Source organism: Sinohyriopsis cumingii, chromosome 3 (genome assembly GCF_028554795.1).
Source record: "Sinohyriopsis cumingii isolate HCF-2022 chromosome 3, ASM2855479v2, whole genome shotgun sequence".
Classification (NCBI taxonomy): Eukaryota; Metazoa; Mollusca; class Bivalvia; order Unionida; family Unionidae; genus Sinohyriopsis; species Sinohyriopsis cumingii.
Genome location: NC_142963.1, coordinates 61118572 through 61143117, shown reverse-complemented (window position 1 = coordinate 61143117; position 24546 = coordinate 61118572). Strand labels below are relative to the sequence as shown.

Here is a 24546-nt window from a genome sequence, read left to right as displayed (position 1 = left end):
TGTTGTAGGGTTTAACGCCATTTTTCAGCACACGATAGGCTATACATGGCGGCCAGTATTAATGGTGGAGGAAGAACCCGGGAAAACCCTGGAAAGAACCACCGACCCACGAGAAGCTACTGACAAGCTTTCTCACATACCGACATTGGCTGAATCCGAGACTCGAACCCACGCAGACATAGGTGAGATGGCATTGATCCGTAACGGACAGCGCTTTAGACCACTCGGCCACTCATGGCCCCTGTCGACTAGGTAACATGTGTTCTATTTATAGCATGCTGCACTTTGTCACTGTGCTCTATGAGGTAAAGGGTTAACATGATAAAACAAAGAAGGTGTACTTATGTTTCCACCATTTGGCATTAATGACATTTTCACTTATCGAAATTTTATGAAAGATTGTTATTTACAGAGAATATTTTGGGGTAAATAAAATGTAGCAAATTAATTATATAACTACTTATTATAACTTGAGAATTTCATGATGTTGATTCCAGTTTCTAGACACTAACCACTATTTTTGATGATGAGCAATATATCAGGGTTTCATTTGATAATTTTTATCGTGATTTTCTTTCACCTACTTGAAATTTTCTAGATATAAAAATTGGAATCATGCCTGACCCCACATTTTCTAAAAGTTAGGATCCTAACTTGGCATTATAAACCAATAGGTGAGTTATCAAGGGAGCAGTGTACATTGAAAACAGTAACTAAAATTAGGAAGTTTGTTTTATCCAACATTCTTATCAGCAGTCTGGATTTACAGAGTTGATCACAAACTGACAAATAAACACTTGTTTATAAAGGCATTGTATCTGTGAGGGAACTGATGATAGATCAATCTGCAAGGAAAATAATGATAGATCAGTCTGTGAGGAAAATAATGATAGATCAGTCTATGAGGAAAATAATGATAGATCAGTCTATGAGGAAAATAATGATAGATCAGTCTGTGAGGAAATTGATGGATTTATCTGCAAGGAAAATAATAATAGATCAGTCTGTGAGGAAAATAATGATAGATCAGTCTGTAAGGAAAATAATGATAGATCAGTATGTAAGGAAAATAATGATAGATCGGTCTGTGAGGAAAATAATGATAGATCAGTCTATGAGGAAAATAATGATAGATCAGTCTTTGAGGAAAATAATGATAGATCAGTCTGAGGAAATTGATGGATTTATCTGCAAGGAAAATAATAGATCAGTCTGTGAGGAAAATAATAATAGATCAGTCTGTGTGGAAAATAATAATAGATCAGTCTGTGAGGAAAATGATGATGGATTAATCTGCATGGAAAATAATGATAGATCAGTCTATGGGGAAAATAATGATAGATCAGTCTGTGAGGAAAATAATGATGGATTAATCTGCAAGGAAAATAATAATAGATCAATCTTCAAGGAAAATAATGATAGATCGGTCTGTGAGGAAAATAATGATGGATTAATCTGCAAGGAAAATAATAATAGATCAGTCTGTGAGGAAAATAACGATAGATCAGTCTGTGATGAAAATAATGATCGATCAGTCTGTGAGGAAAATAATGATGGATTAATCTGCAAGGAAAATAATGATAGATCAATCTGCAAGGAAAATAATGATAGATCAGTCTGTGAGAAAAATAATGATGGATTAATCTGCAAGGAAAATAATAATAGATCAGTCTGTGAGGAAAATGATGATGGATTAATCTGCAAGGAAAATAATGTTAGATCAGTCTGTGAGGAAAATAATGATAGATCAGTCTGTGAGGAAAATAATGATGGATTAATCTGCAAGGAAAATAATGATAGATCAATACATGTTTAAATAGGTAAAGGCAGGCCATTTTAGTCACATGCTTTTTTATTTTCTACCTTTGCTAAAACTACCAGCTGGATAGATCCAAATAATATTCTCAACTTGATTATGTATTTTGCATGAACTACAATATATTCTCAGTTATATATCAAGTCCATCTGCAGACTGCATTGATCCACCAGATTTGCCATCGCATAGTGTTTTCTAGCAAATATGGATCTGTGATGGTGTGCACTTTCTTCAGAATAATCAGTAGAGCAAACAGCATTGACCCTGATCTGCCAGTGCATTATGATGAATCTAGAACAAGGTCTGTGTTGTTTGCAGTTGGACTCGACTTGTAAGCAAATATATACAGTAATTGTTTGACTTGGCATGTATCACTTTTATTTTATCTTCATTAGGTTGAGATTAGCCTCTCAGAACTGTATTGTGCCTGTTTTTCCAGTTTAGAAAGGGCTTGGTTTTCTTCTCTTCACTCTTGTGTAATCATTTTTTTAAAAATCAACCCTTCAGTTAGAAAAAAACTACAGTAGACACTCATATCACTCCAAGGTACATTGCATAGTTAATTTGAATTCTTCCCAGGAAAAAAAAGTAAATGAAACATAAAGCCTGTGGAAAGTACTACATGCACTAGTATTTATCAATGTTTGAGGAAAATATTAGAACATAAGAGGATCAAATTGTGACATTTGTTCAGAAAGAAACTTTGTTCAAAATGTTATCAATCCTTTCACCATAAATTCAAGACATATTTACTTTAGGGAAGGATAATATCCTCTTATCCACAGGAAGTGATATCTTGTCTGTATTTGCATTCAGTTGCATATTTTTTTATCTTGAGAAATGCACAAGTGCATGTCATATTTTATGTCTGAGAACCATGTATTAAACTTGTCAATGAAAAGTATTCTTATTCTCTTTATTTACCCTTGAAAAGGCAGACATAATTATCAATATATATGTTTGTCTGTCTGTATATCTGCCTGTTAAAATTTTCATTCCTGCACAATAATTGAATTTTATACCACCAACCTTTACCAGAATAGGGGAAAAAAAGCCTGTTGAATTGGGAAAGAAAAGATCCAAAGGCAAGGACACTATGATGGTTTCCTCCTAGTTATACATCAAATACCAATTTTCATAAATGGCTTGCACATAAAATGGAAAAAAGCCTAGCGATGTTGGAATAAAAAAGGCGTAGGTCGAAGTCATTGCATCTGAAAGACAACAATTGTTTTCTGCACATTAACTTCAATTCCACATAACAGACCTGGACTAAATGTTACGGATGGAGTAAGGAAGAAACCTATTATGTTTTGGGTCAAAATTTCAAAGGTGAAATTTGTTGTTGTTGTTGTTGTTGTTGTTGTAGGGTTTAATGCCATTTTTCAGCACAAGATAGGCTATACATGGCAGCCAGTGTAAATGGTGGAGGAAGAACCCTGGAAAACCCAGAAAGAACCACTGACCCACGAGAAGCTACAGTCAAGCTTTTTTACATACCCACATTGGCTGAACCCGAGACTCAAACCCATGTAGACAGAGGTGAGATGGAAATGATCCGTAATGGTGAGTGCTTTAGACCACTCAGCCACTCGGGACCCCAACTGAAATCTGAAAACTGGTTTCTGCACAGAAATTTTAGATCTCAACCATATACCTTCACAAACTTTTTGTGGATGCCTTATACTTTGCATAAGAAGCTTTTGATATCGGAGCTAAATGTAGTAAGGTCCCTGACTGAAAGAATATAAAAAAATTGTTTGCTTAGTAACTTCAGTTTTAAACCATGTACCTTGACAAAGTTTGTGGAGAGGCTTAAATTAAGGAAGACTCCTATTGATTTGGGGATCTAAAAGTCAAGGTCAATGTAATTTAACAGAAAAATGGGTTTTTGTATTATGTTCCTGGAAGCAGAGTTTGTGCCTGACTTGCACTTAAGGTAATAAAGAAACCACAATATTAAAGAGAAGTACCAAGGTATATTGAATAAGAATATAATTGTCTCTACATTTGGTACAAGGCCACCTACTTTGACCTATTGTCAAGGTTGTACAATAATCTCCAAAGTCAACCATCCCAACTACCACCTACATCAGTGGTTCTCAACTTTTGTGGTGACAACCCTACATGAGAGCCCTTAATGCAATATGCAGACCTCCAAAGTGCTGTCTAAGATCACTGAACAGCATCAGTATGCCCATCTTTAGGCATGATATACTTGAGAATTTTCTTAGTAGTTTTGAAGACAAGGCATCTGGCTTTAATGCATGAGGGCTTTTCATATTCATTCAAATGATGCAAACTGGCCATCCAGTATGATTGCTGTTACTAAATGTTAAAAAAACTTTTTTAATACATTCTTCTAAAAAGCCGCTAAACATAATACAGGACATATCCAGGTATGAAGATGTTTTTCTCAGTTTTTTTACTATTCAAATGTGTTTTCCAAGATGACTGCCATTTTCAAACTATAATTTTTTTTTTTAAAAATGACTTTCTAACAAATCTCTAAACACATCAAATTTGACAGACAATCCTGATATAAAAGCCTTTCAAATCTATAAAAATGATGTTGATCATCGACCAAATATAGCTGCAGATACTTAAAATAGGAAAATGTTCAAAGAACTTTTTAATAGCAGTAATAAATTTCTCATCCAGGTGCTACATGTAGTTCCCAGTGCAAGGTGAAAAGTACCTCCTCCAGTTTGTTACTGTAGGTCCAGAAAAAAAAAAACAAGACTGTCCTAGTTTGATGCCTCAGTCAGTTCATTTTTGAATATTGTCTTTTGTTACCTTGGACTTTGTTAAAACATGTTTCTTGGGTACTTGAAGATTTTTTCATTAATCTAAGCTTCCTTTGCCATCAATCATTCAATGGTGGGTTTTTTTAATTGCAACTGACATTTTAAACCCCCATTCCATACTTTTTGTTTGTTATCAGTGTCGCTTTTTAGTCATTTAACTGATCTTTTGTAATATCTTCTGCATGTGCTGGTTTAGCAATGTTGACATAAATTTAATCCCAGTTGATGCTGGTGTTAAGCTCACTTTTACCCTTGACATTGTTCAGATTTTGGTAGGGTTGTTGTGTAATAGACCCATTTCACAATATGCATGTCAGAAGAGTTGCTGTTCCTGATAACAGTCACTAAAAATCCAAATGAGGCTATCACTGCTGGGTGTAGGCTGTCTACATTAACCAGGATGTGTAGACTGGCATTTGAAATAATTGATAAGTTTGAAAGAATTAGTCATGTTTTGTATTTAACAGTATTGTTCTATCAGTAATTTTAACCAAACAAATGGTGTTTTTGGCACAGGCTTTTTCAGTAAACATTCCTGCTCTAGAAATAAGAGACTTCAAAGCACCCATAAATATTGCATTAATATTAAATACTTTGCCATCAACACTTGCTCCAGAGCCAAGCTTAACTTGGCAAATTAATATGCACATTCTCTCGACCTCAACTGGTACACCAGTTTCTGTTTCTTGTAAATGTGGTAGGTTTTATATGTGCAATTGAGTTTTTGTGCAAAATGGAACAAAACAGACAGGCAAAATTGAATCATAAAAATATTCGTTATAATGAATACCATCAAAATTAATAACATAAATACAAATATTACATTTGCTATAATGATAGTCAAAATATTGGAATAATTTTCATGTTTTCATTATTTTGTCTCAAATGGGAATAAGGGGGTGTGGCCTAAAGGACCTCCATTGTACAAAAATGACACACTATGGAAACATGGAATAGAATCATTGTAAACTATACATTTTTTCTTAATTTTCCAACTATTTATGCTATTTTACTTAAAGCCTGACATAAATATTAGTTTATTTGATTGTTAAAGGTAAAAAGCAGTCATTGCTTTCAATGCTGTTATATATGTATTCATGTTGCAAACTGGAAAATTGGTATGCAAAAAAAAAAATTGACCATTATCATTAATCGCTGATTCTTATGTTACTCAATTTAATCATGGATTTTAAAAAGTTTATTATTTAAGTTTAAGTTCTAAATATTTTATTTCATGTTTTTCCAAACTGTTAAAAAATGTAAACTAGTAATGTGAACCAGAATTTTGGCATTTCAAATGACATAATGTTGGTTTATGAATTGAAATCAATAAAACTGATGCTTTCAGTTATTTTTTTAAACAAAGTCTATTACATTTCTAATAAATTTATCTACTGTAAGCAAAATAATACAACTAATTACAGACTTAATTCCATTTCATTTGCAGAAATTCCATTCCATGTCACAAAGTCTAAGCTTGTTACATTAATGTAAATTATATAATGGTTAGTATTTTAGATTATAACGAAGTAAATAATGTATTGTTAATCAAGATTTGGTAAAGGCAAAAAAGTGAAACATAATTTACTTACTTATATATCATACATACTCTATTCATATTTGTATGTTATTGATGCTACTTTTCACCACCTAAAAACAGTTCCCTAGTTCCAGTTTTTGTCAGCCTAGTTCCAGTTTTTGTCAGCATTTTAAAACACTACCAAAAGGGTTATTCAAAGATTTTGTATACAAGTGAAATGTTATAATTCCATTCCTCATAAATCTATTCTGTTTTGTAAAGAAAAACTGCATTAAGACCTGCCCTTATATATGCTGATATTGCATTTAATTTATTGCCATGACCGTAGTTAAATGCTTCAGATTTAAAGGTTGAATATAAAATGCTTTTCATAATGCTCTCAGGTTTTTTGCGCTTTATTGCCTTTTTTTATTAGCTTTGCATTATTTAATTGGATATTTGATAACAATAACATGTTTTATGCATAAATGTAATATACGTGTTTTATTACATGTACAGATAAGGCCAGAATATAATATTAATCTCCCAGCAGTGAGTGCCTCACATTGGAATTTAGCTATATAATGCAAGATCATTATTTTCAAGTATTGTGAAACTGGTCATATTTCTTTCAGCCTTTCTGTAATACCACAGTAAGTCGGCAAGTGTGATTCAAAGATGACAACACGGGTCACCCATCCTGCCTGCTTACTGTTCACCAGATGTGATGGATGCCCCTTCTGCATTTTGTGGGCACACAGCATATGGGAATTGGCAAAGAGCAGTCATTCTTTAAAAAATTAGGAAAATTGAAACATCATGTTCTTCTTCATCATGGATGGACCCCTACAGGGAGGGGTCATTAGCATTCCCAGTCACAAGAATAGTTCCATGTACCCTCATCATCTTCCAGCCCCTTTTCACCCCTTTAGCTTTATTATGTAAGGAAAGGTGGAGAGGGTGAAGAACACTCAGTCTGAAACTTTATTCCCAGATCTTCCTGATTCCACATCTTTCCATCCACTGCAGTTCTATCTGGACTAGGATGTCATTCTATTTCATGCTCTTCTCTTTGGCATAGCTTCCTTGTCTAGAATCTTCACCAGGGTGATAGTAGTCGTAATGGTTCAGGGTTCCAGTCATCCAGTATTTCAGCAATTGGTTGAACCATAATATTATCTAACTTATTTTACTCAGACACCTGTCACACTGTTGGAACACAGTGATGCATCTGGGATTAATTCCCAATCTGGAAAAGTCAAATCTGATCCATCTGAAGACTTCACATATGTGGGATTGAATTTTCTCTCAAAGCAAGGGATATACAGTATCATGTTTCTTCTGGCAGGAACATGCAGATTCTCTCACTTACAACAAGGGTGTTTGAGAGAACTCCCTTATCTGCCAGCCTCTGCCTCTCTTTCCTTCTCTCATGCTGAATTTGGCAGCAGAATTTTGTTCCTCTAGGAAGATGCCATATGAGACCTTAGTTTCTATTGTCAACAAATGTGAGACCTCACAAGGATACTGGTTCAGCTTGGTGGAGCAATCAGGACAGTTTCTGGCAGTTCTGATTAGATTTTCTTGTCATTATACACATTATTAGTACTTTTTAGACTGGGACTCTTTGAACAGAAACCTAATGGACAATTAAACAAACTGGACTTTGTTGTTGTTGTTGTTGTAGGGTTTAACGCCATTTTTCAGCACACGATAGGCTATACATGGCAGCCAGTATTAATGGTGGAGGAAGAACCCGGGTATCTACTGACAAGCTTTCTCACATGACCACATTAGGCGAATCCGAGACTCGAACCCACACAGACAGAGGTGAGATGGCAGTGATCCGTAATGGAGAGCGCTTTAGACCACTCGGGCTATGCATGGCAGCCAGTATTAACGGTGGAGGAAGAACCTGGAAAACCCCGGAAAGAACCACCGACCCACAAGAAGCTACTGACAAGCTTTCTCACATAACCACATTAGCCAAATCCGAGACTCAAACCCATGCAGACAGAGGTGAGATGGCAGTGATCCGTAACAGAGAGCACTTTAGACCACTCGGCCACTTGGGGCCCCGTAGACTTTTATGACAAAAACATTGTTATCATAATTACAACAAAAAAAACATTTGATGTAACAAATATAATTTGACAGTATTTTTGTAAGCATATGTTGATGAACTAATTAAATTTTCATGCTGTCATAGCAATTTTTCTGATGTACCAAAGCATTTTACACCCCCATTTTATATCAGAACACATTACATTGTGATGTTATCCATACTTCCATCCATCTGTTGCCAGTTTCATTTCTTCATGATAATTGAGTTATCCATCAACAGCTGCCAAACTTTGTGGATGGCTTGCATTTGGGGTAAGGAGGAATGATATTGGTTTTATGGTAAAACGGTCAAATTTCAAGGTCACTTTGATTGAAAGAAGAAAAATATTTTTTGCTCACAAACATTAGCTATACATAACATACATGGGCCAAACTTTGAGGAGGGCTTGCATTTGATATAAGGAAGAAACCATTTGATTTAGGGCTCAAAGGTCAAGGTCATGAATTAAAAGCTAAAAATTGGTTTCTGTACAGACATGTCAGTTTTCAGTCATATACCTTCATCAAAGTTTGTGGATGATATGCATGTTGGTAAGAAAGAAGCTATTTGAATTAGGGGTCAAAAGGTCAGAGATAAGTTTGTTGTGAATGAAAGAAAAAAATTGTTTCTGCTCTGTAACAGTAGTTAAACATCACATCAAATGTTAAGGATGGTTTGCGCTTAGGATAAGGAAAAGCCTAATGATTTGGGGGGGGGGAACAAGGTCACTAGCTGATCAAATAGAAATTGTTTCTGCAAAAATATTCAGTTTTCAATCTTGTACCTTTACCAAAGTTTGTGGATGACTTATATGTTGGGTAAGAAAGAAGACTGTTGATATGAATTCAGAGGTCAAGGTTACTGTGAATGAAAGTAGAAAAAAAATTCTGCTCGGTAGTTAAGCATCACATGCCCAGACCAAACTCCAAGGATGGTTCACACATGGTGTAAGGAAGAAGACTATTAAATTTGGGATCAAAGGTCGAGGTCACTGTAACTGTTTATGGACAATGTACATGTTAGATAAGAAAGAAGCCTGTTGTTGTTGTTCTAGGGTTTAACGCCATTTTTCAGCACAAGATAGGCCATATATGGCGGCCAGTATAACTGGTGGAGGAAGAACCCTGGAAAACCCAGGAAAGAACCACCGACCCACGAGAAGCTACTGGCAGGCTTTCCCACGTACCCACACTAGCTGAGCCTTGGACTCGAACATACGCAGACAGAGGTGAGATGGCAGTGATCCGGAACGGTGAGCGCTTTAGACCACTCGGCCACTCGGGGCCCCGAAAGAAGCCTGTTGATTTCAGGACTGAAAGGTCAGAGTCACAGTGACAGATAGACAGGGGTTTTTTTTGCATAATGACTTCAAGTTCTGGACCACATACCTTGACCAAAGTTTGTGGAGGGTTTACTACACTTAAAATATGAAAGAGGCCAATTGACTTGGGGGGTCAAGAGGATCAATATTAAGGTAGCAGGAAGAAAATGGGTTTTGCAAAATAGATTAAGTTCTTTAAGTGGCTTGCTTTCTGAGGTTTGTGGCTCAGAGGTCGTGGTCATGATAAGTCTGGTAAGAAAATAATTGTTTCTGCACAGTACACTTAGTTAAGACTTGATCAAAGGATGAAGTTGTTGAGACCCATTGGTCAGTAATCTCAAAACTCAACTATGCCATACCAGTGCCTACATAGATGACTATTAAAGACTGTGTAGGCATATGATATGTCATTTTTGTTTTATCATGGCACTGTTTTAAAAAGAAAATTATGTTTCTTTTCTCTTTTCTCTTTTCCACATTTTTGTCCCAAGCCCTTTTTCCATTGACCCCAGAAAAATATAGCACAAGTATCCTGCAGGTGTAGAATACAAATTATTTGAATGCTGTCTTTATTTCCATTAGTGCTGCTCCTTTCCAGTCAAGATTGACTCCAACCAACACCCCAGAAAAGGCAGACCCTGAATCTACAGCCAGGGAGGAGGAATCCATGTCCACTGCAGGCGAGGAGCAGGGTGAGGGAGACACAGGAACTTCCAGTGAGTTTGATTGACTTGCAAACTTTGTTATTAGAGTTGAGAATTTCTTGTGTCCAGATATTTTTTTGTTTCATGCTTTAAGGCAAGAGTATTAGGTTGTATGGTGTTTCACTTGTCCATCTGTCACACCTTGGTTCAATTTTGCAGTTTGGGTTGGTTTCGAACCACTTTCATGGGTGTCCCATTTTCCTTTAATAAATTTTAATTTCCTTGTTTCAATCCCGAAGCATTTGCAGGGGATATTGTGACACTTTCTGTCGTTCCATCCATACATCTGACTTCCTGTTATCACATCTTCTCTTAAATGACTGTTCATAATTTCAGAAAACTTTGTACTTATGTTCCCCATGAAATAACCATCTGCAAAAGGGTGCTTATCTTAGGTGCCCACCCCTTGGGTATTTGAGAGGTCAAAGATTATATGTATACACAAATATCAATTACAGTGACTGTTTCAAATGTTTTCCGATCAAACTTTATATATGTAATCACAGCAGGAAGACACATCCAACTGACAGATTTGGCATTAAGACTACTGGGTCAGTGTAAGGAGTTGGTGGTTGAAGTGGATGCCTGGTGTACTTGGGGGTTTAGAAGTGTTGGTTGAAATATGCAATATAAAGCTTGCACATTTGCAACCATGAGTCAGTTTGGGGTTTTTACTGAAAGTGGGAGTAGGTGGAGGGATGCCCCTGCCAACCGTAAAAGTTCTATTTCATCAAGTGACCTCTCCAAAGCATATTTATCATTATCCTTATTATTTCTTCTTTGAAACAGCATATGGATGGTAGGTGTGAGCACAATGCAGAATGGAATCTCTCAAAATGTTCTCAGCAAGGTTTTATGACTCCATCTCACCTTGTTACTTTTTCCATAATATAGTCTTCCATATCTACTCGGGTATAAGCCCATTTGCATATAAGCCAAAAAAAAATGCACTGGATAGGTAAAACATCAAAAACTGCATGAAGTATGCATGAGCCTACCCATAAGTCCAGCTTAATTGCAGATCTTGTTATTGCCACTCCATCTGAATGGATGATCATAGTCACATTTCGTTTTAATACAGGCTGTCCTGGTGATTCAGGTTAGGTATGTGATCTTGTCTTTGGTGAGCCACTCAAACAATATATGCCGTTAGTAATGAAGAAAACTTTAAAAAATTTCAAGTTTAGACTTTGTCCCACAAATAAACCCACCCCCTGTCTTCCAGGCTTTTATTTTTTCCTAACTTATTTGGCTTATATGCAAGTATAGACAGTGTTTAATATTTAATCAGCTTGGCTTTTTTTTCTTTCATAAATGCCATAGGGCAGAGCATATTATATCTGTCCTTCCATCTTTATATTACCAATTTTCAAGATACCTGTCATGTATGATTACCAAACTTTGTTGATGGCTTTCACTTGGGGTAAAGAAGAGCCCTTCAAAATTTTGAGGTGTAATGCTATTTTTCCTATGTGATTCATTTAGAAATTAACAGGAATCTGACTGTGTTTTCTAGAATTGACCCTGCATAATTATTATCTTTTTTTTTCTTCACTTGTTATTTCATCACACTCTTCAATTGCTAATTGGATTAGAGAAAATAATCTCCTTGTACTGGGGACCAAGACAGAATTAAGAAATGCTAAAACAGCAAGTATTACATAAATTAAAAATATGTTTACATTTCCCAAAAACTTCGTTTTATGATTGCATACCAATGGCGAATTTGTTGTTTTGGGATCAAGTATTGCACAAGCAGGCAAGACACATTCTGTAGAAGTCTCATTATACCGTTCCTATTTAAAAAGTGTTGGGGCTCTTGTGATGCTCTTTGTCTGTCTGTCTGTCTGTGAGACATCCATAACCACATCTAAACTATTGCATGGAAAGAAACACAACCTGGCAGTTACTGTTGCCCATATGATGTCCATTGGCATGAGAGTGTCATCCTTGGCTTCCATCTCAGTAGAATTCACTGGTCAGATTTGAATTACAATGACATTTTAAAATATTTTCTGGCCAAACTTTATATGAGCAGTAACAGCAGGAAAACAATATATTTGACAGATTTTGGACTGTGACCTAGTGTCTGGGTTGAAAATGCAGTTGAAAGTGTGAGGATTTGCAGTAGCAGAACATTGTAGTTGCTCTACCATCAGTTAAAATTTGAAATTTTGTTTTGTGCTGCATCTCTGAAAAGAGTTTTAAAAATACTGTATTAAAAGATATAAGAATCCATCAAGTTTTTTTAATATTTTTTCAGGTGAAGTAGAGAAGGCAGAAAAAATGTTTGAAGTACCAGAAGCTTGGGAATGAGAAGTTATCTAACAAGATGATGTTTGTGTACTGAATTCTACAGGTCCAGTGAAATCATCACACTTTAATGATGTAGTTGAACTGTTCTCAAGAGTTGGTTCAAGGACAATAAGAACTGTTTTTTGCCCTCTAATTTTCTTGATATGATATATATTGCAAGTTCTAGGTAGTTTGATTCCATTTCTGTCACAAGTTTTATGTTCGTGTGCTGGTTGCCATGGAAACCCTACACAGACCTGCCAACTCTTATGATTTTGCCATAAGTCTTACGAAAATTACCCTTAAAATACAGACTTACGGTATACAAGCATAAACTACGGAAAAATTATCGTTGCCAAAAAATCCTGATAATTAGTTATCCGTGTTTCATTAGGATCCAGGCTTCAGCTTAGAATTAGTGAAATTAGTCGGGGAACCAGACTAACTTTACAGCAGCACCCCCAGACGCTTTAAACTGCACCTGTTTGTTCATGAGAAGCATCTGTATGATCAAACTGTTGATTATATAATTTTTAAAAATGGCGTGCAGAAAGTGATGCATTTTTATATGGTGGCACTCACCAGATAATATGTACTTTTGAGAGAGTGACGTATGTAAGGTGAAGTAGTTCGCATTTAAAACATGCACAGTGGAGAGAATGTTGGTATATCTCTATGCTACATTAATGTAATGTGGATCATATTTCTTTTGGATATTGTACTTTTGGAAATTTTACATGATTTAAGCACACTGCTAACTAAAATGACTGCTCCCTTGTGTTAAAAAGTCAGTCTGAATTAGTCTAAAGTGCACTATACATAGCAGCTATTAAAATAGGGAAAATGAATTTTGCCAGACTAGACAATACCAGCTTCTGAAAGTGCAGTGAATGAATTACCAAATATATAAAATGTAAAAAAACTTATCAGCTCTTTTTTATACAATTGACCTCTGAAGTTCAGGAAGTGAAAATGACCAAGTAGAGCTAGCACTTTTTTGAAAGGTGCACATTTGAAGTAAGGCCAAGCTGTATACTCTATAACCCATAGTACACCCATCAATCATACACCAAAATAAAGGGAATTAAAGGTTCTTTGCATTATACCTAAGATATACAAGGTCTTTTTTAAATAGCCAGTATAACCAGTGAGGAAAGCCGGGGAAATTCTTTTTCTTTAAAATCCTAACCTTATGCAAAATGCGAAACTGTATAGCGCCACCTATACAAAAGCGAAAATAAGCTTATAGAAAAGTGTTAATAATCAACACAAAAGAATAAAAAGGTGTATTCAGATTGTTGTGAATAAAAGCTGGAAAGGACACAATTACGTTTATTGGACATCACATGCCAATTTGAGTATGTCTCATGGCAGTAGATATGATTGCATTCGTCATGTGAATTAGAACAGAATTTCCAAGAATTATGTCAAGTTGAGAGATATCAGCAACCGTTGAGTTGCATAGGGTTTGGAACTAAAGTTTGGAAAACTGTACTAGTGGTAAATAAACTCTAGGCGTACTTTACACACTTTTCAGTTGAACATAATGTTTATCATAGATGCGTCAAACTTTTCATTACATTTTCCAGCTTTGCAGTAGCAGTTATTGATATTTTGTTACCCCTTACTGAAAACTTGGCAATCTTATGGAAAAAAATCAACTGCCTTACTGAGACGAACTCATTAGGGATGGCAGGTCTGCCTACATTAAGAAAATCTCAGAGATGTGCAAATTTTCATCTTTTCTTTGTATTTCTCAATGACGCTGTCTATCCATAAACTTATTCACTAATTTAAAATCACATGTATTTTTATTATTTTTCTGGTATAAAATTGCAAAATATATTTTTTATTTATTTGAAAAATTGCTCATAATAAACTAATAACCAATGATTCATAAATCAAACTTTTAAATTCCATTGGAAGAATAAAACAGCCACTGATAAAATAAAAACCTGTGTCAGTTTTAAATACTGTTTCGTATTGTTGACTGATATGATTGATAGTGAGGCCTTTCTAAGGGATTCTGAGTTTTCTTGCATTCACCAAACATTGTGGTGTTTGTTCCATCATGGCAATGTACACAGTCATGAAAAATCTTCTGTACTCTGTCTCCCAATCTTGAAAATGAATGCCAGTATTTGTCACCTTGTTTCCACATTTAAAAAAAACATATAGACACCTCAAGGTCTTGTTTCCTTTTATCCAAATTCCTGTTTGCACCTATCCCTTAAAAAGGAGCCATGTGCACATGGTAAGTTCAAATTCAGAAAGGATAGACAATATTAAATGAAGTGTATAAGGTTGCTGAATATCTCTTTTCTGGTTTTGGTTTTTTTTATGCATAGTTGTGACAAGTATAAACAGTGCAACAGCAACAAAACATCAGCACCACATAGACAGAAAAGTGAAGAATGTTTTTGTTTTTCTGTACTAAGACCAAGTTTGTTGGCAAGAAATGCACAGTCTGTTGAAATTTCTCTGTGGAGAAAGACTCTTTATTATATCTAATTTCGGGCATGAAATTTCTAAAGGCAGCATTTATTCTGGAATATTCAGCACCAATCAGAATTATGAAATAGAAAAATATGAATATGATGAATATAGAATAGCATGATTTGTATCTTAAATTAACCTGCTGAAACCATGGGTCATGAAATTTAACAATAGTTTGTCATACAAATGGGCAGAAAAAGTCCTTTATTTAGTGTAGTTCTTTAAGTGATCTCTTGTGGATCCTATAAAACTATTGAAAAGTTTGTCATATTGTGTCTGTACAGGAGTTGGGTTCAGCAAGTAAAGGGTTTAGCAGGACAGTTAAGACTGAATTAGGAGCCATCTTCTGATAGTGACCATCAGTTTGCATTCCTGTCAGCTCATGCTACATTTTATACATATATACTCACTTGTGAGACATGTCCAACTGCAAACTACACAGACCCAGATCTACTGTCACATAATTTTGCTGACTGCCTGAGGCAATAAGTGACTGTTCTATTACAGTCTATATTACCATGATCTCTATATAGTATCATATATGCTCACTTATATGTTAGATCCACCTGCAAACAAAACATACCCTGATCTCCAACTGCATGTTGCACCAGCAAATCAGGGTCTGTAATGTTGTTCTACTGACTGCAGAAAAGAAACTGTACAGACTTAGTTCTGGAAGTGCAATATAGAATGTCAGATCAAGTTGTATGCATTTGCAGCTGGATCCAACTTGTATGTAAGTATATATGGTAACTAAGGCCTATTTATTTGAATGTGCCTTTGTAGTTAGCAAAATATGATCATCCACTGCAGATTGGGTAAAGCAAAACAGGCAGTCACTTGATTCTTGTAAAAGGTCTGCACCATTTGCTGCATGGAACCAGTTACTGCATGATTGTTACACTTGACTATTCAACGTACATTGTGAAGGAAAACAATAAGACAGGATTGGAATGTGCATTTTGTGTTTGTCATTGATAAAAAAAAAACTGCATATAATCAAGAATAAAGAACAATTTAGTAACTGGTTCTGTGCAGCAGCTGGTACAGATCTTCTGGTTTCCTGAAAATCTACTCTTGTATTTTCTTAAAGGCCTGACAAATATTTCTTGTATTCCTCTCAAAGCCATTTTAAAGGTTTGAATACTTTAATTCAGTGTTTATAACAGGGAAAAAACAGGAAAAGAAGTCATCAGCGAAGAAGTATATATGGTAATGTCGAAGTAAAGATAATATCTCCCAAAAGATACATGTATATAAAGGTACATGTATATAAGGGCTTGATGGGAATATATTCATAATTGTGTATGTTTTTTTCCAGTTCTGTTATTTTGCTTAGTAAAAATATGTACTATCTGTATATACCATGCAAACATTTTATCTTGTGTAGGAGGGACATTCTAATTAAAAAAACCTTACTTCTTCTTGGTCTTCATGTTGTTTGTGTTACAATACATATGTTGTTTCATGTTGCAACACACATGTTGTTTTAGTCCGAGTTTCCTCTGACACTTGCCACCCCAAGTTTGATATTTCGACATTTATGTTGGGATGTAGGGTCAAAGTCCATTCCCTATCAAAACGTTGGAATTCGCCGGCATGGGGTAGCCTCTTAATAGCCAGCCCAACAAACTTGAACGACCTTTCATCACGATATACCTGCAAGAAATCGATAGGAATATGAATTATTTTCTCAGAAATTGTGATCATTGCATTCGTTATGTCTTTAGTCCGCTGACAGACAAGACGAAAGTATATCCTTGCTGAAATTTGACCTGGTTCTGGCCATTTGCATTCCTAATCATGTGACTACACAACTCTCGCAACCTACACGTCAGTGACATCAGAGGACATACTCCCACAGATAATTTAAAAATGTAAACTCTTATGTCACTTGTTTAGGCTCGAATAAACAGTAACACAAGAAATAGTGAAAACAAGCTTTGAAAAAATACAATAATTTATTTCCCTGGAAAAATTCTGTAAAAATGAAAAAATATGAACTTACAGTTTTATAGAATCAAATCCAAAAATAATCCAAGAATAAAATTTTAGTAAAATATTAATAAAATATGCGTTAATAAAATATTCTACTGATTTCACGTTTGAATCCCGATGAAGAATCCAAGATGGGAGACGACGAATGCTGCAATCTGTAATGTTGAAGTCTACAGTTCCTTGTAGAAACAAGAATTAACACTCCAGTTTCTGATAGCTGAATCAATTTTTATATTAAAAAAAACTGTCCTTTGACAATATTACATGAGCACACGTATTTTCCAGAAAAATAACAAAATTAATCCTTTTAAATCCAAGTAATTTGAAATAACTCCAAACCAAGTAGTTTGAAATAACTCCAAACAGCACAACATACAACTAACAGTTTAACAGCCCAGCTTCTACTGAAATTAATTCTCCAAAACATGGGTTATATGGTCTTTCTAAAACATAAACAAGGGGTCACGTGATCATCTTCTGGAAGGTTATTGAAGCAAGTACTTGTTACAGATCACGTTTACCCAGTGTGACCCTGACGAACTCCAATCATTTTTACTCCAAGAAATAAAAAAATTTTAAAAATTGCTTACATCTTAAAGACAAAGTCCCATCATGACCATGGAAACAACCAATCATTTTAAAATAAAATAGAACTTGTTTATGAAGGTTGTTGCGAATTCTGAAACAAGGTCAGGATTTAGATCAGTCAAACAGTCAACGTCAAACTAATTTCTGAAAAAAGTATCTCTAGTGAATAAATTTACATTACAATATCATGTAATGAAAAATATATTAAAAAAAACAAACTGACAAACAATTAAATTAAAATAAATATATGTTAAGTCAGATATAATTAAATCAAATGTACATAACAAAACAGAAAAATATATTATGTTTGCAAGTAGTCTTTGAAACAGTAGTGCTGTCTTAAGCAAATTGGAAAAAACGTTTACTTTGGCGATTTTTTCATTTGGTTTGAAAATTTGTTATTTCAACTCTCCCGATGGCACCCCCACCCACCCCTTCTTGCTGTCACCCGAGGAGGACCACCCCACCCCTTAGTACGCCACTGCATAGAAGTAAACATGTTTCCTATGCAGTTCATACATTCATGTACGCACTGAAAGTTTGTGTCTCTGTGCATATTCTTGCAACTACCTGCCAAACTGGGGCCCCGAGTGGTCTAAAGCGTTCTCCGTTACGGATCGCTGCCATCTCACCTCTGTCTGCGTGGGTTCGAGTCTCGGATTCAGCTAATGTGGGTATGTGAGAAAGCTTGGCAGTAGCTTCTCGTGGGTCGGTGGTTCTTTCCGGGGTTTTCCCGGGTTCTTCCTCCACCATTAATACTGGCCGCCATTTATAGCTTATCGTGTGCTGAAAAATGGCATTAAACACTACAACAACAACAACAACCTGCCAAACTGGGTGCCATGTTAACCAGTGTTAATCTCTATGACAGAAAATAAATCATCAAGGTCACTTGGTTTGTTGTTGTACATTATATACCATATTGTCATCTTTGTGCAAGGCAAATCAACAATTAATTTATAATTCTGATGTGGAAAATGTGCACTTGTTTGAATATACTAATTACATACTCTGCAATTGTATAGACTAAGTGTATTCGATCATATTCACCCGTATCTGTAGTTAAGATATTTCTTATTAGATATTCGGTTTTTCTTTGTCTGCTTTTCTGTATCCATATTTCATCTGAACTTTGTTTTGTACATTCGTGAGTTTGTCTAATAAAAACAAATAGGTCATTATGAAAACATCTTTAAACTCATATCCATCAGGTTGCCTTGGTTGCAAGGAATACATCAGTCAGAAACTTTGAAAAGGTCAATTTAACATTATATGTAATGTGTTCCCTATTATTTGTAAATTGTATGTAAATACAATTATATCCATTATGCATGCCTGCTACTGAGGGCAACTATTCTCATCAATCAAAATAATGAAGAATTTCAGTTCAGTTCAAGCAACAGGTAGTTTAGATGAGAGTGTAAATTTCTTCAGAGACAGTTGAATTTTCATGGTGTTATATTCTTATTAGCTCATCTGGACATAAAGCCACTTGAGTTATCGTGTTTCATCTCATATATCCATAAACAATTACTTGTTACCACTTTGAAGGCTATAGTTCTGACCTAATTTTTAGTCAAATAGGAATATGGCCATGTCTCGTCGACGTAGTTGTCAAGTTTGATAATGAGCAAGATCCATGCATATTAATGAGATAATTTTGCATCTGATTAACGGAAATTGTTATAGTCAGAAAACGGTATTTTTAATCAGATTTTAATCAAACTTGAAATAAAGGCTTTTAAAATCAAAGTCTCGCAGAAAATCATGCACTGGATTCGTGCTTATTAAGAGATGATTGTGCATATCATTGGTTGAGTTTGTCACCTTTCTAGAGACTAGTTCTGTTTTTAATAATACTTATTATCTCTGGTTATATCATTATTAACTTAATTTTTTTTTTACAATTATGTACAATATTCTTGCATATTAATGAGACGATTTTGCATCAGATTTAGCTTTTCAACATCTTAGCGATCATTTGTTTTTATGATTGTATTTTTATCAGACTTGGTAAGTATGCTTACAACGTCATGATATATAATGCACTTTATTTTGCACAAGATCTAAGGATATGATTGCATGAGCTTATTACATCTGAGAGACTTTTCCAGATCCAATTTTAATTGGTTTAGTAAATAGGTTAATATCTGGTTGTTGAGTGATTTTTATTATGAGCATGATTTATGCGTATTTATGAGGTGTTCTTAAATGTGATTGGTAGAATTCTATTTACTTTTTTTGACTGAATTTTGATTAAACTTGGTAATAGGGTCTGTGTCATCAAGATCTTGGTTGAGTATGATCATGAGTGAAAATCATACATATTAATGATGTGATCTTGCATATGATCGGCTGAACTTGTCGACAATCTGGCAACTGCATTTCTGATCAGATTTGGATCAAATTGTTATATCGTCTTATGTTTCAAGATGTTGGATGAGTTTGATTAAGAGCAAGGTCTATGCAAATTAATGAGGAAATCTTGTATCTGATTGGCTAAGTTTGTTGCCACTCTGAAGTCGAGGTTCAAATCGAATTTTGCCGCAGCTTAAGCTTAAAGTATAATTGTCAAAGACAGACTCTATAATAAATGAGATCTGCACATCTGCACACGAGATCTGCACATGTTAATGATGTACGTTGCATCTGATTGGCTGAGCTTGATACCTCCATTGATCTAGAGACTATATTTCTCATGGAATTTCTGTAAAACTTCTCAAATGGGTTTATATCATCAAGATTTTGGATGATTTCAATTATGAGCAAGACTCTGTGCATATTAATATTAGGCCTTTACTTTAGAAACTGTTTCAGGATAAAATTAATATAGGTAAATTCAACATGAGAAAAAATTTGGAAGAAAATTCACATAAGTTCTGTTCTTAAAATACTACATACATCTGGTGAGTGCAGTGGTAAAATTAATAAGTTATTAAGGAAAGTGAACGATATCAGGCCTACTTGGGTATCTTGCTGGGCAAAGGAGTTGTCCCTTAATGAGCGAAATGCGTTCATATTAATAAAGTAATCATGTATCTCATTGGCTGAGCTTGACAACACTCAGAAATCCAATTTCTGAATCTAATTTGAATCATGCGTTGAATATATATCATCAAGATCCAGTTTTGTTCAAACTTGGAACATGGGCTTGAATTATAAAGATCTCAGACAGGTTTAATAATGTGCCAGATTATTCGATAACTACGAGACCATCTTGCACCTGATTTACTAAACTTGATACCTCTGTAAAGCATATTTCTGATTCGTTTATAAAACCGAACTGTTCATGAATATTGGCGAATCGCTTTGTGTACATTTTAAGTTTAGAACATGGTCCTGTATCATTAAAATCTATAATGAGTTTGATAATGAGCCATATACATCTGTATTAATGAATCGATCGTGCATCTGATATTCTGCATTATATTATTCTAGAGACCACCATTCTGATCCAGTTTTTATCAAACTTGGAATATAGACTTGTATCACTAAAATCTCAGACAAGTTCGATAATGTGCCAGATTCTTGAATGGTGAGCAGGCGATCTTGCATCTGATTGGCTGAGCTTGTTACCTCTTGAAGCCGCATTTCTGATTCATTTGGAAATCCAAGTGTATGTTTTAAACTCAGACAATGGTCTCATAGCATTACAATTTCTGAATTCAGTATTAATTTGGTGATTTTGCATTTGAACGGATTGACTTCTTGCAACTCTTTGTAGTAGCGCTAATCGAGGAAAAAAGCAACCGTGAGATAGAAAAGCGAAATAAATGTATTCATCATTGGCTTTGTTTCTAAACACAAAGATATACGCTTACTTTTGCAACAGTAATATTAGGAGCCGTGGTCACCCAGTGGATGGTTAGTGTGCCAGACTCACGAACAAAAGAGTGTGAGACTCGAGTCCTACTATCGGACCAGTCTTGGTCAGCTACCGTGGTGTGTCTTTGGACAAGGTACTTTGCTCCAATTGCCTCGGCACAAACAAAATTACTTGTGTTGCTATGCCGTAGGGCACCAAACGAAACCAAAACAAAGCATACATTCCGAGCACACTAATAATTTCTGCATAAGCTCATCTATTTGCAGACTAATCAACAAATCGTATATCTAGGTAGTTTGGACGCTTTACAGAATACCTTTATACTAAAAATCAAGGTTTTCGAGATACTCTAATTAATGATTAATCATTGATCATAAGCAACGGTAGTACAATATCAATAAAAGAGTATTGAATCCAGGGCGACATACGCAGAAAATGGTTCGCCGGGCATGTTGAGTAAAATAAAGATATATAAATTCATGAATAATCGAAACATCCTCAGCCTTTTCCAACTAAACTAAGACGTACTTTCATTCACAATATGAAACCAGAATCCTGATTATCTTCGCCTTCTATTACACTTTTTGTGATAAACTGCTCCCCCCAATCTATTCCTACAATTATGTCTCTTTGTTTTTTTATCATTTTGTTTTCTTTCTTGTTTTGTTAGGTTGATATTGTTATCTTTTTCTGCCCCAGAATGAAGCAGACTTCGGGAAAGGTATGTTTTAAAGACTCGAGTACAAGTACTTTTTTCAGCTGGAGTACAACTACTTCTGACTTTCCTAATTAGGAGTACTAATATGGGTACCTGTTTAAGTTCTCATGAGTACAAGTCGAGTAATTTGGCAAGACTGACCTAGATGACATCACTGCATTAGCGCAATCGGGTAGCAACAGACATGTGATCAGTAAATGGCTGTGATAAGTAATACACAAAATTTGAAAAGGGGATAATCTTCAACGTATCTGTCATCAAATTGCCAGAGAAGTATCTGTTAGTTTTATTTCAATCCATTTGAGTTTCGGACAGTAATAGTTTGGCAAAATTGGAGCATATATATGCATCGATTTACAAATTTTATAGAAGTCAGCATGCCCAGGACGCGCTGGCTGGAACATTGAACTTTGCCCTTGCTCTTGGTAGAAAAGGGTTTCGAAATAGCTAGATTTGAGAGAGAGAGAGAGAGAGAGAGAGAGAGAGAGAGAGAGGGAGGGAGGGAGAACCAGTATTACAGATGCATTCACTTGATTTTATTCATGTTTTCAAATTAAAACATTTTTCTTTGTTTCCACTTAAAACTGAGAAGATCATAAAGATTTAGGTAGATACATCCTGTAGGAAAACAAGATAAAACTGAACCATCGATGAAATATTCTAAATTATTCACTCTGTCCCGTTCTTCTAGGGTGTGTTGTGTCCACTCACATGTCCTAAAATTATCATTGGTCTCTTTGAAATCGCCGACAAGCATCAAAATATTTGACAAACTGACTTTTGCGATTGAGTTGAATATTTGTTTTTATCCACTTAATTGTTTGCTATGTAGTAATTACGTATCGGTCTCCTGTTAATTGCCACGTAATAAATAGATCATAAACACTACTTGTGAGTGTTACATTTTCGGTCCATCGACTGAAATCTTAGTGGTTCATTTTTAATGACGAGTGCCTTTTATTTCCAGGAACACATGTGAAAGAAATCTCACGAGTTATAATATTAACGATTACGTCTTACCTTAAAATCGGCGACATGTATGAAAACAATACTTAGAATCGGCACGCAAATAAACTGCCTGAGGCTGTCCTGAAAGTTGGCGAATCCCGGATTCGTATAAATAATGCGACTATAATGTCGTTGTTTTGGGGTTTAACGTCATTTATAGCGGTAGAGGGGCTATACATGGCAGCCAGTATAGTTAGCGGGAGGGGGTGAATGGGAGAAAAAAACTGTAAGAAATACCTACCAACGGGAAGCTACTGGCAGCTTTTTCGCATATCCACATTGTTTGAGCCCGAGACTCGAACCCACGCGGACAGAGATGAGACAGTAGTGATCGGTAAAGAGCACTCGATCACCCAGGGACCCAATCAAAATGTAACTAAAAACATAAATAGTTATACCTTATTTGTTAAAACTTGCCTCAAATCGCAATTATTCATTGTATCTTGCCTGTGCGAGACAATGTAAGCGATACGAACATTGACTACAATAATATATATATATATATATATATATATATATATATATATATATATATATATATATATATATATATATATATATATATATATATATATATATATATATATATATTGTGGCATAACAAAGGGGACAGGACTCCTTTCTCCTCCCTCCTGAATAGTTTGGACTTGCCCATGGCAAGTACTTAGAAAAATGAGCTTGCTCGAGCCGAATTTGAGCTTCTCTCTCTCTCTGTCTCTCTCTCTCTCTATCTCTATCTCTCTCTCTCTGTCTGTCTCTCTCTCTCTCTCTCTCTCTCTCTCTTATATGATCTAACTTCCAAAGCTCATCATATTCATCTCCAGAGTCACCAATAATTGCATTCAGTTCAAACTCTTTACCACCTTTAGCCATTTTTCAGTTATTTTTATATCGAAGAAATCAAATAAGTCAAAACTGAATAAAAGAATAGTGATTTATCTAAGACAAATGTAGATCCATTTATTTTGTAACAGTACCTTAAGTTGTAGAATAACAGCGGGAAATGAGCATAAAAAGAGTTAATCGAGAAAAGCTTGACTGCAATGTGTTGGAAAACATGGATGACAAACGAGTCAAAAACAAGTATCAAATATTTAATAAAACCAGTGCTGCCGAAATTTCCAAATTATTTTTAGATGCTGTAATTCATACTGTTACATTATTGATCAACAACTTATTTCTCTCGCCAATTCGGACATTTTACAAAATTAATTGATTTATTACCACATTACATAGAATGGAATGAGATATTTCGACACACTTTTGTCGTTCAAGCTGGACTTATCTCTGCATGGTCTGATTGCAGGTTTGATAATCTTTAAGTACGTAACTTTCAAGAAGACAAC

At 35.2% G+C, this 24546-nt stretch overlaps 1 protein-coding gene and 1 long non-coding RNA gene across 2 annotated transcripts in view; one reads left to right on the top strand and one right to left on the bottom strand.

Moving 5' to 3' along the window:
• The window catches only part of LOC149802955 (poly(A)-specific ribonuclease PARN-like), a 145669-nt gene extending 129183 nt beyond the window's left edge, over positions 1-16486 (top strand). The window contains exons 21-22 of the mRNA XM_089952468.1: positions 10150-10283; positions 12535-16486. Of these exons, the coding sequence (XP_089808594.1) occupies positions 10150-10283; positions 12535-12587 (187 nt within the window). The 3' untranslated portion in view covers positions 12588-16486. The remainder of the gene's footprint in view (positions 1-10149; positions 10284-12534) is intronic.
• LOC149802954 (uncharacterized) lies at positions 720-23624 on the bottom strand. The gene is made up of 3 exons (XR_016420117.1): positions 23442-23624; positions 16482-16721; positions 720-845 (listed from the first exon to the last, which is right to left on the bottom strand). It is a non-coding gene; the product is annotated as an uncharacterized LOC149802954 (long non-coding RNA).
• Between the last annotated feature and the right edge of the window lie 922 nt (positions 23625-24546).